Source organism: Canis lupus, chromosome X (assembly GCF_003254725.2).
Source record: "Canis lupus dingo isolate Sandy chromosome X, ASM325472v2, whole genome shotgun sequence".
Classification (NCBI taxonomy): Eukaryota; Metazoa; Chordata; class Mammalia; order Carnivora; family Canidae; genus Canis; species Canis lupus.
The window spans coordinates 95,169,344-95,182,054 of record NC_064281.1 but is presented as its reverse complement, the minus strand read 5'-3'; the positions used below and the strand labels follow the sequence as shown (position 1 = coordinate 95,182,054).

General features: G+C 47.8%; 1 protein-coding gene across 8 annotated transcripts in view; it reads right to left on the bottom strand.

Moving 5' to 3' along the window:
- Positions 1-12,147, bottom strand: part of GRIA3 (glutamate ionotropic receptor AMPA type subunit 3) — a 282,153-nt gene extending 270,006 nt beyond the window's left edge. Inside the window, exons 1-4 of one of the 8 annotated variants that reach the window (XM_025431120.3) lie at positions 12,067-12,147; positions 11,668-11,798; positions 10,855-10,981; positions 9,548-9,706 (exon numbers count right to left, since the gene is read on the bottom strand). In XM_025431120.3, coding sequence (XP_025286905.1) covers positions 9,548-9,706; positions 10,855-10,963 — 268 coding nt within the window. In that variant the 5' untranslated portion in view covers positions 10,964-10,981; positions 11,668-11,798; positions 12,067-12,147. Of the gene's footprint in view, positions 1-9,547; positions 9,707-10,202; positions 10,320-10,854; positions 11,180-11,234; positions 11,622-11,667; positions 11,900-12,066 lie in introns of those variants that run through there. The other 7 variants (XM_025431121.3, XM_025431118.3, XM_025431119.3 and 4 more) reach the window with 7 other exon arrangements.
- Positions 12,148-12,711: the final 564 nt, after the last annotated feature.

Here is a 12,711-nt window from a genome sequence, read left to right as displayed (position 1 = left end):
TTCTGACCCGCTGAGCACTTGTCATTAATGACCCCGTGCCAGCATTCTGCTCTTGCTTATACGCCTCAGCACTGCTGGGAGGAAGGCTGGTCAAGGTTAGTCAGTCATGAAAGGCCACTGGATATTCAATGTATGCACCCAGGACCACAAGTATGTGTACGAAGGCAAGAAAGTTCTGCCATATTAAGGTATGCTGATGGCCCACTAAGAAGAGAGGGTCAAATAGTTCTTTGGTGCAGAAGAGATTTTCTGATTTTCTCAGCACTTTTAACTACGAGTTAATAGACCTTCCCTCAACTAGCAACTTAGCTGCTAGAGGAAGGGGGGATAGTGCAGTGCAGAGGGCAGAGACTCACACTTGCCCCAAGTCCTGTTGCAGATGCTTTGTTTGTCCCACAGTGGTTTTTCAAAAAATGGACTTGACTGTCTTCAGGTGAGGGGCATGGACTCTCCAGATGGCCACAAGTCCCACCACTCCACACCTGGCCCAATTTATGTGATCCATCTGAGCCTGTAATCACTTGAGATTTCAACCCCAGTTGAAATTGAGTTCAGGCTCTAGAGGCAGGAATATCCCAGCCAGAATCCTGGCCTCACTAATTAGCCAGCTGTATGACCTTGAGCTAGTTGCTTTATATTTTGAACCACCTCCGATTCCTCTTTTATAAAATGAAGATGAGAGTAATTCTTTTCTAGCAACATTGAGATGATTCCATGAGATAAGGCATGTTGAAGATTTAGTGCCATGTCTTCCACATAGTATGGGTTCAATGAATCATAGTTAATATTATTTCAGCCTTTCTGGTAGCAAGGATGGCACAACGAATACCATATAAAGTGACTGCAGTACATCTGTTTTTTGACAAATGGGTTGGCATTTGCCATTACATCTAGTTTATGGCATGGCTAAGGACCAATCATTAGTTAACAAGCAAAGAATAGAAGTATTGTCAAAAAAAATCATCACCTTGTCTCTACTTACCATTGCAAAAAGCAGTTTTGCTTTGTTTACCTCAAAGACTGACTTGAGGCTAGTCTTAGTTCTCTTAAGTCTTGGATTTCCGACCTGAGAGCCACTCACTAATGCTCTCATGGGCCAAAAGCACCCTGCTTGCTTACAGAAGTGACATATGTGAAAGTGCCTGGTGCAATGCCTGGCGCTTAGTGGGTGCTCAACAAATGTTCAATCTGAATCCATAGATCTCTGTTTGCAGTACCAGGGCTAACTAAACTAGTGATTCCCAAAGTGAGTGCGCATTAGAATCATCCATCATAGAATCAATCATCATAGAGCTTGTTTAAAAAAGAAAGGCCTATCCTTATATTTTCTGATTTAAAACATCTGTAATGTGACCTAGGAAATCATATGTTTAACAAACATCTCTGGTGATTCTGATGCAAGTGGTCCAATTCAAGAAATACTATTTAAAACTAACCAACAAGTAGCTTTGGAGATAACAATGGAATATAAGAATATCTCAGACTCTGTAACAGGTTTTGGCTGACTGTAGGTATTGGCAGCCTTTCTACCTTAAATGTGTAAAGGTGTTCACCCACACAGAGTCCCACACCCACATCCACACAATTACTCCGGCGCAGGCTGGGTCCTGATCCCTTGCTGTCTCATTCGTTGCTGGTAGCCTGATCCCTTTCTGGGCAGCTGCAAGAATGAGGCCCATGTCGCAATGAGTAATTGGTAAGGTAGATCAGCCAATCATGGAAAATTGAAAGGGAACTAGTTTTGATTGCAACATTTTTAAAAAGGTTTAAAAAATCCTCACCATCCCTCATCACAAACTGGTTTTACTTCCGAAAATATCCCACAGTAATTGCGGGGAATCTAGAGGCTGAGATCATCTGTTGCAGCAAACAACCATGCATGGAAGAGATTATATACCCCCCCCCCACTATCAAAAGGGTGTGACTTGAAGGGTCAAAGACAACTAAAATCTTAGAGAAGAAACTCCCAGAATTTATCCTTGGAGAAAGTCAAATGCTGCCAAATAGGTGAAGTGTATTTGAGGAACCCCTCCTCATCTTCAAGAGTCTCCCAGTGCCCCGGATTGCCCACCATTCACTTTCTGGGGAAGGTGCCTTGTTTGGGGGCACTTACCTGTCTTGGAAAACCTCTAAGGATTCTGCAAGGTAATAGGTGGTAACTTGGTCATAGAATTCTGGTTGAAATCTTAATGGCTGCTAATGACTTAACTCATTCACTTTCAGATAGTATGCTTGCATTTGAGCACAGGCCTTGAAGTGCGGTAATACAAATAAATAAATTTGTGGAACTTCAGACTAATGGTAGATTGCCGTAGGGGCAATATTTAGGGTAATGGGTGCCATTTGGCAGTTCTCGAATGACACTGGGTAAGCTTCTAATGACTTCTCTGGCGAAGTCCTCAGCTCAGATATGTTCCAGAGTGACATTTCTTCCCTCTCCTCCCGCCCTACCTCACAATGTGTTCTTGGCACCAGCCTTGAAAATGGAGTTGATTTTTCAGGTTGTTAGGGAACCAGACAGAATTTGAGTTGTGTTGTATTTCTTGATTCTCACCCCATTTAAGGGAAGTCAGACAGCTGAGGAGCAGATGCTACATGCCTCCTTCTGGCATGCCTTGACCCAGAGAAGCAAAGTGGAAAGACAGTTGCAACCGCATGCCAACCTTAACTCTCTCGGGCAGGTTGTTTCTAAAAGGGACATTTTGGGGTGTGGCAAGAAGCCAAGACTCTGTCATCCTGGCTCATGAGCCACCTCCTCTCTCAGCCTGCCTTCCAGTCTTTTCCAAATCCCTACAAAAAGCAACCTTAAGGAGAAACTCTCATCAGACATCTAATCATGCCACCTACAGACATGGCTGAACCAGACACAGGGTTGCTGGGAATGTGATAGGGACATCCTGGAGTCAGAATGAGCCAAACGTGTCTCTCACAGAACCTTCTTTGGAAGGCAGAGAGATATAGATAGCTGTTAAGAGCTTGTCTGGGAGAGCCTTTGTCTTTGGTAATCACAGTCTCCCTGCTCTGGATTCTTTACTCAAAGTGATTTGAGTACTGGCAGCATTGGCATCACCTCAGAGTTTGCTATCACCGTGGAATTTGCTAGAAATGCAAATTCTTGGATGCTACCGCAGACCTACTGAATCTGGAACATCATTTTAACAAGATTCCCAGGTGATTGGTGTGCATATAAAAGGTTGAGAGGTGCTGTTCTAGACTGAACCGTGTGCCATAGGGTGAAGGGGCATTACCAGCTCTGTTTCCTCTCCTTATCCCTCCAGAGCTACCGTTTAGTGTCTGTGAGGGGAGAGTGCTGCCTTGCAGTCACTGCATTCTACATGCCATCTCAGGGAAAGGAAACTTTCCTACAAGACTTTTCAGCTTCCTCACCACCTTCCTCCTCTCCCATGACCTCCATCCCATGCTGGTGCCCATGGAAACACCTTCAGATTCGACAACAGCCTCTTTTTTTTCCCTTTTGGTGGTACATATGAAAAGTTTGCACTTTTTAAGAACATTTACTTGAGTATGGTTGACATGGGGGAAAAAAGTTGTACATATTCACCTCCTTCATAAAATGAATCCCTGTGAACTGTGGCTAATCCCCAAATCACCACCAAGTCCAAGTTCAACACGGTGAAGCTGCACGTGCCCTGTGCCTTGGGCATGCTCACACCAAACCTACCATGTGCAGGTAGCTTTTTTTACTCTGGCTGCAGAGGTCTTCCATGACCAGGGCCAGCTGCTCTTTGGTTTTGGTAGAGTGAACAGCCACTCTGTGCATCATGTCCAGAAACATGCTCATTTGAGTATCTTTCTTTCCTTAAAATTGAGGCATTAGGGTTCTCATGGTCTTCGGTTTTAAAGCAAATATTCCCATTAGGTATACCAAGCCTTTACCAGCCACTTTCAGCTAGGTTCGTGTATTAGGTAAAATGCTGTCACCCCTAAAGTAGAGTGCGGGCCCTCAAGAAGATGGGTCAAGAACAGGGATGTTCTGACAGAGAAGGAGCAGAAAAGTCCAGAATGGAGACCAGTGCCTAGGTAAGTTCACTTTGGCTGGGATACCAGAGTCAGGGGCCACTCAGAGACCAGCAAAAGGGCAGGCCTGGGCTGGGCCGGCAGAGCAGGAGGGGGAAATTATGGCAAGAGAAGTAGAAGTGTGAAAGAGGACAAATTCTGCCCGTGTTCACCTTTTGCCAAGGACTGACCCCTTTTGGGGGGCAGCTGCCCTAGCTCAAGGCTCAGCCCACACACAGGCTGAGGCTATTTGTGGCTCTACGTCTGGAGCCCAGACATTTCCTGAGCAGGGAGGGAGTTCCTTTTGCGTCTGCACAACACCCACACTCCTGCTGAAGAACACCCATCGCCCCCACCTTGGGTTTTAATTGCACCCTCCTGTGGACATTTTATCTAATTAGATCCAAAGTATCAAAGCCAAAGGAACACAGTCAAATGTTTAATGGGCCAGGTAAAGTATGCAGATAATATTCCTGGCCCGCAGAGAAGGTAGAAAGTTTTGTGAAAGGTCCTCCCAATCTGTTTGCAGTCTCAATCTAGGACGTTCAAAGCGAAATCATCTGAATAAGCATGTTCACTCCCCCAAAGTTAGGAATTCTCTCTTCTAAAATTCTGGCCCTCTCTGGAAATCCGTGCTGTCTTTTAATCCCTTAACCCTCTGTATAAAAATGACAAATCTCCTCTCCACAAAGGAGACTGACAACACCGCCTCCGGAGCTTTATTTATTTTCCAGCCCGTTACAATGAAACCAGCCAATCACCTCTGACTACCCATAATAATGACATTTCAAAATAAATCCAACTGGGAGCCCGAAACCAGAGGATAAAGCTCTCAAGCAGCCCCCACTCTTCTCATTCCATCTTGGGGAGGAGGGAGGAAAAACGCTGAATCACAGAAACCTCGGGTAGGGGTCGAAGTGGGGAAGGTGGGAAACTCATTTCATTTCAGGGAAAAAAAGTTAAAATTGCGGAGAGGAAGAAAAACCCCGTGGCTCACTTGGCTGTCAGCGCAGAGAGAGAACAATAGTTTTCTTTGTGCCTTCCCCCTCAAACCCTTCCAGGCCAGCCAGCCCCCGCCCCCACTTAGGAGAGCAACAGGAAGCTGCCTTCTAGGGGAGGCAGTACACTTCGCTGGAAGCTCACCTTTACAGCCTGCTGATTGCCATCTATTTTTATGGCCCAAATGAACAGCATCACCTTCCTGCCTCCTCTCCACATAAAAAATAGATTTCAAAAACCCATAATAAACCTTGTGAGAAGGTCACTTAAGTCTTTGACTGGCACCACGGAGGCAACCTCTTCGTGCTTCAGTGGGCTCAGCCAGCTGGCCAGAGGGGCAGCTTGGTTATGCTGACCAAGATAACGAAGATCTGTTGGAGGGCAGGAGCAGTGATGCTGCAGGTCTTCCCCTTGGTTCCGAAGACTACATGGCAAAGACCAACACAAAAACAAAACAAAGCCCACCAAAGAGCAGAGAATCAGATCAGGGGAGACATCTCCTTCCCAAATGGACCTAAACAGTTAAATGGATCCTGGCAATTAGAATAATTAGATAATTAGATTGTGACTCCGTGGGCAAAGAGATGGAAACCTGTCTCAGCTAAGTACACTTGGTAGCAAAATGCGCATACTTATAAAAAGAGCATGCTTCTCAGCAGGTATATTTCACGGGGCTCCGGGAAAAAAATTAATGGAATAAAAATGTGCAGCTGATGAGTTAGATTTAGGCAGCCAAAGGGATTTTGCTTGGGGCTCCATTAGAGCCTGCACTCCTAAGTCCCACCATCACTATTGCGCCTCCATCAACAGATTTTTATTTAAGCTAACGCGTTTAGAGCACAATTCCGTGGTGAATAACCTTTAAGGTTACATTTGCCTTTTCCTTGCTTCTTGCAAACAGTGCGTAATCCACGGGCACATTTGTTGGCTGTAAAGGTGTACAACAGCAATTTTTGCAATGACAGTGCGGAGAGGGAATATGAGATCTGTGTGCTAATGAGCTGACACTGCAGAGGCTGGGGCGATGTAGTGTGGAGTGCACTACAAGTGCACAGCAGCAAGACACAGGAGGGGACTTCAAGGGAATCGGAGGTGGCTCTCAGGAACCAGGGCAGCAAAGCCACGCAAATGAGACCTGGCCCTCCCTTGGTGTTTCCACCTCCCCCAAAGCCTGAGGACAATAAGATTTGGTTTTTAAACAACAGACACGTAACTTAAAACGTGTGTACATCTCTTTTTACACACACTGATTGTGTGTGTGAACGCATATATTCTGAAACCATAATAGTCACGCCGTCCTCCTTACTGGGGTCATCTAGTTAAACTGAAAAGTAAGACAGCAAGCTCAATTAATTCCTATGAAATAGGAACATGTGCTCCAAATCAGATGAGTCTCTTCAATAAACTACAATTTACCTCTGAACTGAGATCCCAAATGAACCACCTTTCAAAGCCAAAGAGGCTTTTATTGGCCTCTTAAGACACAGAACGAAGTTGGAGTCTGTCTCAAGTAAACCTCTTGGGGGTGGTGAAAAAAAAGGAAAAGAAAGAAAAGAAAAGGTTGCTGGTGAAGAAGAGTCTTTAAATAAGTGCTGCCTGGGATTCATTGCAAGGAAACCTTCTAAATACTTTGGGGGAGGAATGTGGAGGGAGAGCCAGCGGAGAGAAGGTACCCACACAGAAAACATTAGCCTTTGTTTATTCTTCCGAGTTTGTTTACCTGCATACCTGGGCCCTGGATTGCGATGTAAGGAATATTCTGGGAAGAAATCGATTCTAGGGCTAGGATAGGCTGAAAAACTAGGAATTCTAAATTCATTAGACAGGGAAAAGTTTCTTTAATTTTTGCCATCCTGTTCCATACTGAACCAGATAGGAGAGGTGGGTGACCAGATTTGGACTCATCAGGGATTTTCTCCAGTTCTCCCTAGGTCTCCAGGAAGGGGCAGGACAGAGGATCCAAGGGTTTCTTCTCTGCACAACAGTGCAATCAGTTGGAAGAATGGAACCTGGGGTCACCTGCCAGGCTTCAGTCCTGAACTAGTATTTTGTTACGCCAGCATCTGAGATATATGATCTCTACTTCTCTGAGAAAAAGAACCATTAAGGTGGGGTGTGGGGGGGGGGGGAGGATGAGATACACCTCCAGGGCTTCCATGGCCCCTTGAAACACTTGTTTTCTGCATTCTGAGACTATCAGACTGTGGTTGGACCAGTCATCTTTCTCATACTAAGCTTCTAGGCAGCAGCTGCCCGGAGACAGCTTTGAGATCTGGCCCCCATTCAATGATTGTGACATTCAGAGAGGAACTGTTTCGGGGACCAAAGATGATAGCTTTCCTCCTCTGTCTTCTGAGCTGTAAAGTCTGAGAGTGCAACAGGCAGCTGGGTACACATCACTGGTTTCTGGATATTTCTACCATGTGTGTCTTTGTGTGCATATATGTGCATTTGGCATAACTAAGAGCAAGGTCACTTTGTTGTTTTGTCTTTCATGTTGCCCAGCGAGCCACACCCATTATCTTACACTTTCAAGCCCCCAGCCATAACCTAGCTTTGTAAGCTTTTAAACAGAAGTGCCATGAATTCGGGGTGTGGGGGCTGATCAATTTCTTTTCCTTTCTCATTGTTGTTCCTTTATTGCCCTGGGAGGTTAAGACATTAAGGCAACTCAACACCGATATGAATGACTTATTGCCTCAATTGTTTTCAAACCTGAGCTTTTCACACGGCAAGGATCATTTCCTTAGTGCTACTTGGTAGGGTTCTGAGAGCCCTTGGCAGATGGGTGTCAATCTTATTTGACCATAGAAAAACAGGACCAAAGACCTTGTAAATCAATCATTCCTAAGAAGTCAACTGGCACTCTTATCCCAGTCCCCATCGGTAGAAAGACACTAAAGTGAGGTGAAATAAATATTATTCATTATTATTAACAAATCCTGCTAGTTTTATGTATTTGGTTTTAAATCTGTTCTAATTGATACTTAGGAAGCTGCATTTGAGATTCAGCCTCTTGACAAGATCACAGTGCTGCAGGATTAAGAGTCAGATGTGTGTTGTAAGTGCTGTAGCGACAGGCTGGGATTACTGAAATAAGATGCAAAGTATAGACAGACATTTTGTAACTTTCACACTTAGCTGGAATTAATAAGTTCCTATTTTTGTCAATGTCGGAAAGCCAATGAATGTCAAATACAGAGTATCTCTGAACATGTTCATATAAGGATCTGTACCTTCAGCTAAAATTTTCTTAAACCTGCTAAGTGTCACATTTCTTGCGAAGTACTTCACCCCCATCCCCTTGACCTAAGTCTTCAAATCCAAGGAGCCTGTGCCCTTGGTGACCCTTTCAACGGTTATTGAAAGTCACATATCCTTTGCCACGGAAGAATTTGAAGGAAGTTATATTCAAAGTTTCACCCAATGAAACATAAATATCATTTCTCCCTTGAAACAAAATTAAACCCCAAATGCCAAACTACACCAGCCAAAACAGCAAAACATATTTATGCCATCATTAGCCTCATTGTTGTGAAAACTTTTAGTAAAATAAGCTTAGATGAAGAATTACCGGTCTTTCTCATAAAACAATCCATTCAAGAAAAACCTGTGTCCAACAGGCTATTGATCATTTGGGTTCCCATGGTTTTACTTCTCAAAATGTCCCCTTTCCAGAGGAACAATCACAGAGCACAACTAGGTATTTCAGAAATGGCTTTGGGGCTGATGAAATTCCTCCCTTCTGATACTCAGGTTTTCTGCTGCAAGCTGTCCCCCTCCCCTTTTGCTCCTTAGGACTGTGTGGTCCTTAAGAATCAGGAGGGTGAACAATACTAGGGGAGGCAGAAGTAGCTTCCCAAACAGTAATCTGAGCTCTCTTTTCCTTCCCTTCAGTTTGCCAGGCGTTCATCACTTGTAATGAGTTTGTTGTCTTATCAGTTCCTATCAGAGCTCTCTCAGTAAGAAAGGTGATATTATAGGACAGAAAGAGGCCAGGGAACCCAGCCTGATCTGTGCCTCAAGGTCACTTCTTTGCAGAATTTCTCATATTTGCCTCCTAAATATTAGGCGATTGTCAAATTCAGCTCATTCCTACAACCAGGAGCGAGCTTTAACAGTCAAGTAATGTACATCCTGAATTGACTCAATCAAGAGGTTTCTTTTTTTTTTCATCCCGTCTGAAGAAATTTCCCTGAACAACCATGCTATTTTTTCTTTCTTTTTTTTTTTCCAGCCAAAAGAGGAGTGGGGGGGGGGGGGAGGGAACACCAGTTTGGCAAGGAGGAAAATAAAACTTTTGCATCTAACATTATTCACAACAGAGTTTTGTGCACTGCCTTAAGTCCCTCAGCAGGATCCTACGGAGATGATTTATGTCGCAGGAAACCTGGATTGACTAGAGCCCCTAAAATGTCTACTGAGGCAATCACTGCCCCCGCCCCAGCACACAGGCAGAGTCTAAGTCCCACAAGCAAAATGCAAATGAGGTCCCCAAGGTCCCAAAGGGAGGAAAAGCAGATCTACTTACAAGCATTAGTCACAGAAAAACTATTGGAAGAATCCAAGTGATCTACGTGGTAATTCAAATGGAAGGGCTTCTCCGTGGTGTTCTGGTTGGTGTTGTATAACTGCACGGCAAAGCGGAAAGCGCTGTGCTCCTGCACCGTGTTTCTCATGAAAAGTCCACCTAGAAGCAAAAGGAACCGAGATTTGGCTCACGTCCCCCCCCCCCCCAGCACCGGCTACAAACTGGGGGGCATTATAGATAGGGGATATCTCTCAACGGCACTGGGGGGTGCGGTGATTATTGATTTTCAACCTGAGTGTCTTTCTAGACTCTTTGTGAACTCCAATTTTGGCCAAGAGAAACCTTGTTTTCCTCTTGAGCGAGGAGGAAGAGGCCGGAGAGAAGGGGGAGAGGGGAAGAGGGGGCTGCTTTGGGGTAGGCCGATGGCAGCAAGCGCAGGACTTGCTTCTTTCTCCGGCAGTAGCTTCCTCTCTACCCCCCCCCCCCCAACCCGACGCCCATCTCCACAGGCTGGTTCATCTTTTCCTGGTGCAAAGGGAAGGGCTGGGAAGAAAAAGCATTCCATTCCCCCTGCTGCCCCATCCCGTTCCCGGTAGCCATCCCCCATCCCTCGGACAATACAGGGGTTTGGTTCAGTAACGGCAACGATTCTAACTTCTCGACTTGTAAATATGAGCCAGGAGCTGAGAGAACTCTCCGCCAGCGCCCGGGAGCCGGGCTCCAGACCCACACAGCGGCGATTCCTGAATCCGTGGTCTGCGTGACTTCGCCGCCGGCTCCTCGCCTCACCCCCGCCTCCCGCCCCATCGGCCACCCGCCCCGGCTGCCGCCCGGGTCTGGGGGATCCAGGGTGGGCTTCCAGCTCCCCCGGCTCTAGCCGGTCTCCCGCAGACGGACACGCGGGACGGGGCGCCCTGGCGCGGCCAGACAGGCGGCACCACCCCGGGACAACTTGCAGCCGCGGCGCGCACGCCATGGCAAAGTCCAGAGCAGCGAGCTGAGAAGCCGCGACTCTTCGCCCCTTTGCAGCCTCCGGCCTCCCGCACGCCTCCCCGGCTCGGAAAACCGGGCCCCCCACCGCTCCCACCCCGGCCCCAGGAGACCCCTCTCCGGTCCCCGCCGCTCCCCAGCGCAGCCGGCTCCCCAGGGCTCAGCTCCCCGCCGTTCGTGCCTGCTCCCCGTCCCCGGTCCCCCGCCCAGGCCACGCAGGATGGGGACCCGCGGCCGCAGCAGCCCCGCCAGGGCAGCGGTCTCCGGCGCAGGGGAGCCCGGCCCGACCCGCTGCTCGCTCGCTCGCTCGCGCTTACCTATGCTGATGGTGTTGGGGAATCCTCCGTGAGAATGACCCAAAAGCCCCAGGACTAAAAGGAAGACCGCCCGGAGCACGTTTTGCCCCATTTTCTTCTGCCTGGCCATGCTACGCCTAAAACGAAGCTGACAAGAGCATGGGCGCAACTCAGGAGTCGTCAAAATAATAATAGAAAAAGAAAAAGAATTCGCCGGCTCTTACACCCCCTCCCCTCAACTTGCTCTCTCTCGCTCACTCTTCCTTTCCACCCCACACTAGTCCTCCTCCTCCACCGCCTCCTCTCTCTCTCTCTCTCTCTCTCTCTCTCTCTCTCTCAATCTCTGTCTCCCTTTCTTGCTCCCTCTCCAGGCTCTCTCACACCCCCTCCCCGCCCCCCACCTCACTTCTGTCTTCACACCAATCTGGAAGGCGGGTTCATTGGCTGCAAGCTCCGTTCGCCAAAGCGATCTCTCTCCCTATCACTACGAGAGACAGAATGACAGAGAGAGAGAGAGAGAGAGAGAGAGAGAGAGAGAGGAGAGAGAATAAAAACCTAAAACACCGAACAAAACAAAAAAGACAAAACACCGAGAAACAAAACAAACAAAAAACCCCGAAGAAACAAAAGAGAGAGAGAGCAAGCGAGCGAGACAGACAGAAAGAAATTATAAAGAATATCCGAGACTTCTTCCCCCAGAAGATGGTGGGTCTAAAGAGGGGAAAAAGAAGGAAAGAGCGAAAAGGCTCGGCGCCGGTGAATTGGGCTCTTCCAATTGGGCCGGTAGGGGGATATTGATCAAAGTTGATCTGACGTGGAATTAAAGCCGCACACCGCTTAGCTCCACTGCAAACTGCAGCCCCGGACTGCAAAGCCTCGGCGCTGGCGTTTGTCAACACCGGAGATGGGATCGATAGAAATACACTAGTCTTCACGTGGACTAGCCTTTCACGCGGCAACTGGCCCTTTAAAAAAAAGAAAGAAAAGCTGCATTGCCTCTGCGTTTGTGTGTCTGTCTTAAAGAAGGGGGGTCCTGGGGGGGCGGTTAGCGGTTACTCCGGAGTCTTTGTAGGGACTCGGAGAAGCAGTTCCCATCACAATGCGCCCGAAGATGCTGCGCATGCCTGGTCTCTGCCGCTCAGTTTTTACAGCAGAGATCCGAGGGCCAGTGAACAACCCCCCCCCCCGCGCCCCGCAACCCCACGGCTCTGGGAGGCCAGTACCTCCCCTTACCCAAGTGCAGAGCCGGGCCGTGGCGGGGAGCCGGCGGTGATGGGCGGCGTGAGGCTGTTTGGGAGGGCGTAGAAAAGTATGTGCGTGGAAGTGGTAACTAAAAGGTTAATGAAAAGGACGCTCAGTCCCACCGGCAGACGAAGGAGGAGAGGGGTGTGGGAATGTGCGGGGATAAGGGTGGGGATCGAAAGTTAAGGTAGGAGGAAACTGTCCCTAGCGGCTTTGCTCCCTTGCTGGAGCGTCTAGACGCAGCCTGGGCCCCTGACTGATGACCCCAGAGGCAATCAATTCTGCCCGGGTCCTCTTTTATTTCCTGTTCTAAGGGGAGGAAAGAACCTTCCAAGATGGGCAGTGCGGCCTGGATCTCCGTTGGGGGATGGTCGCCTCCACAAGAACCTGTATGGGGTTATAGACTCTTCTCCCTAGCCCCTTTCTCGGGTGGTGGGGAAAAAAGAAGCTTCCTTATCTCCCAAGTCATTCACTCCTCCCCCAGCTACTCGGTAAGAGACAAGTTTTATTCCTCTCCATGCCAGCTACTCTGGTCTTCATATCCTTTCCTCCTGGTCTATGGGAAAAATGAATTTTTCCTGCCAGTGTACAGGAAAGTGGTCTACATGGGGCAGGGGCCCAGCTGATCCACCAGTT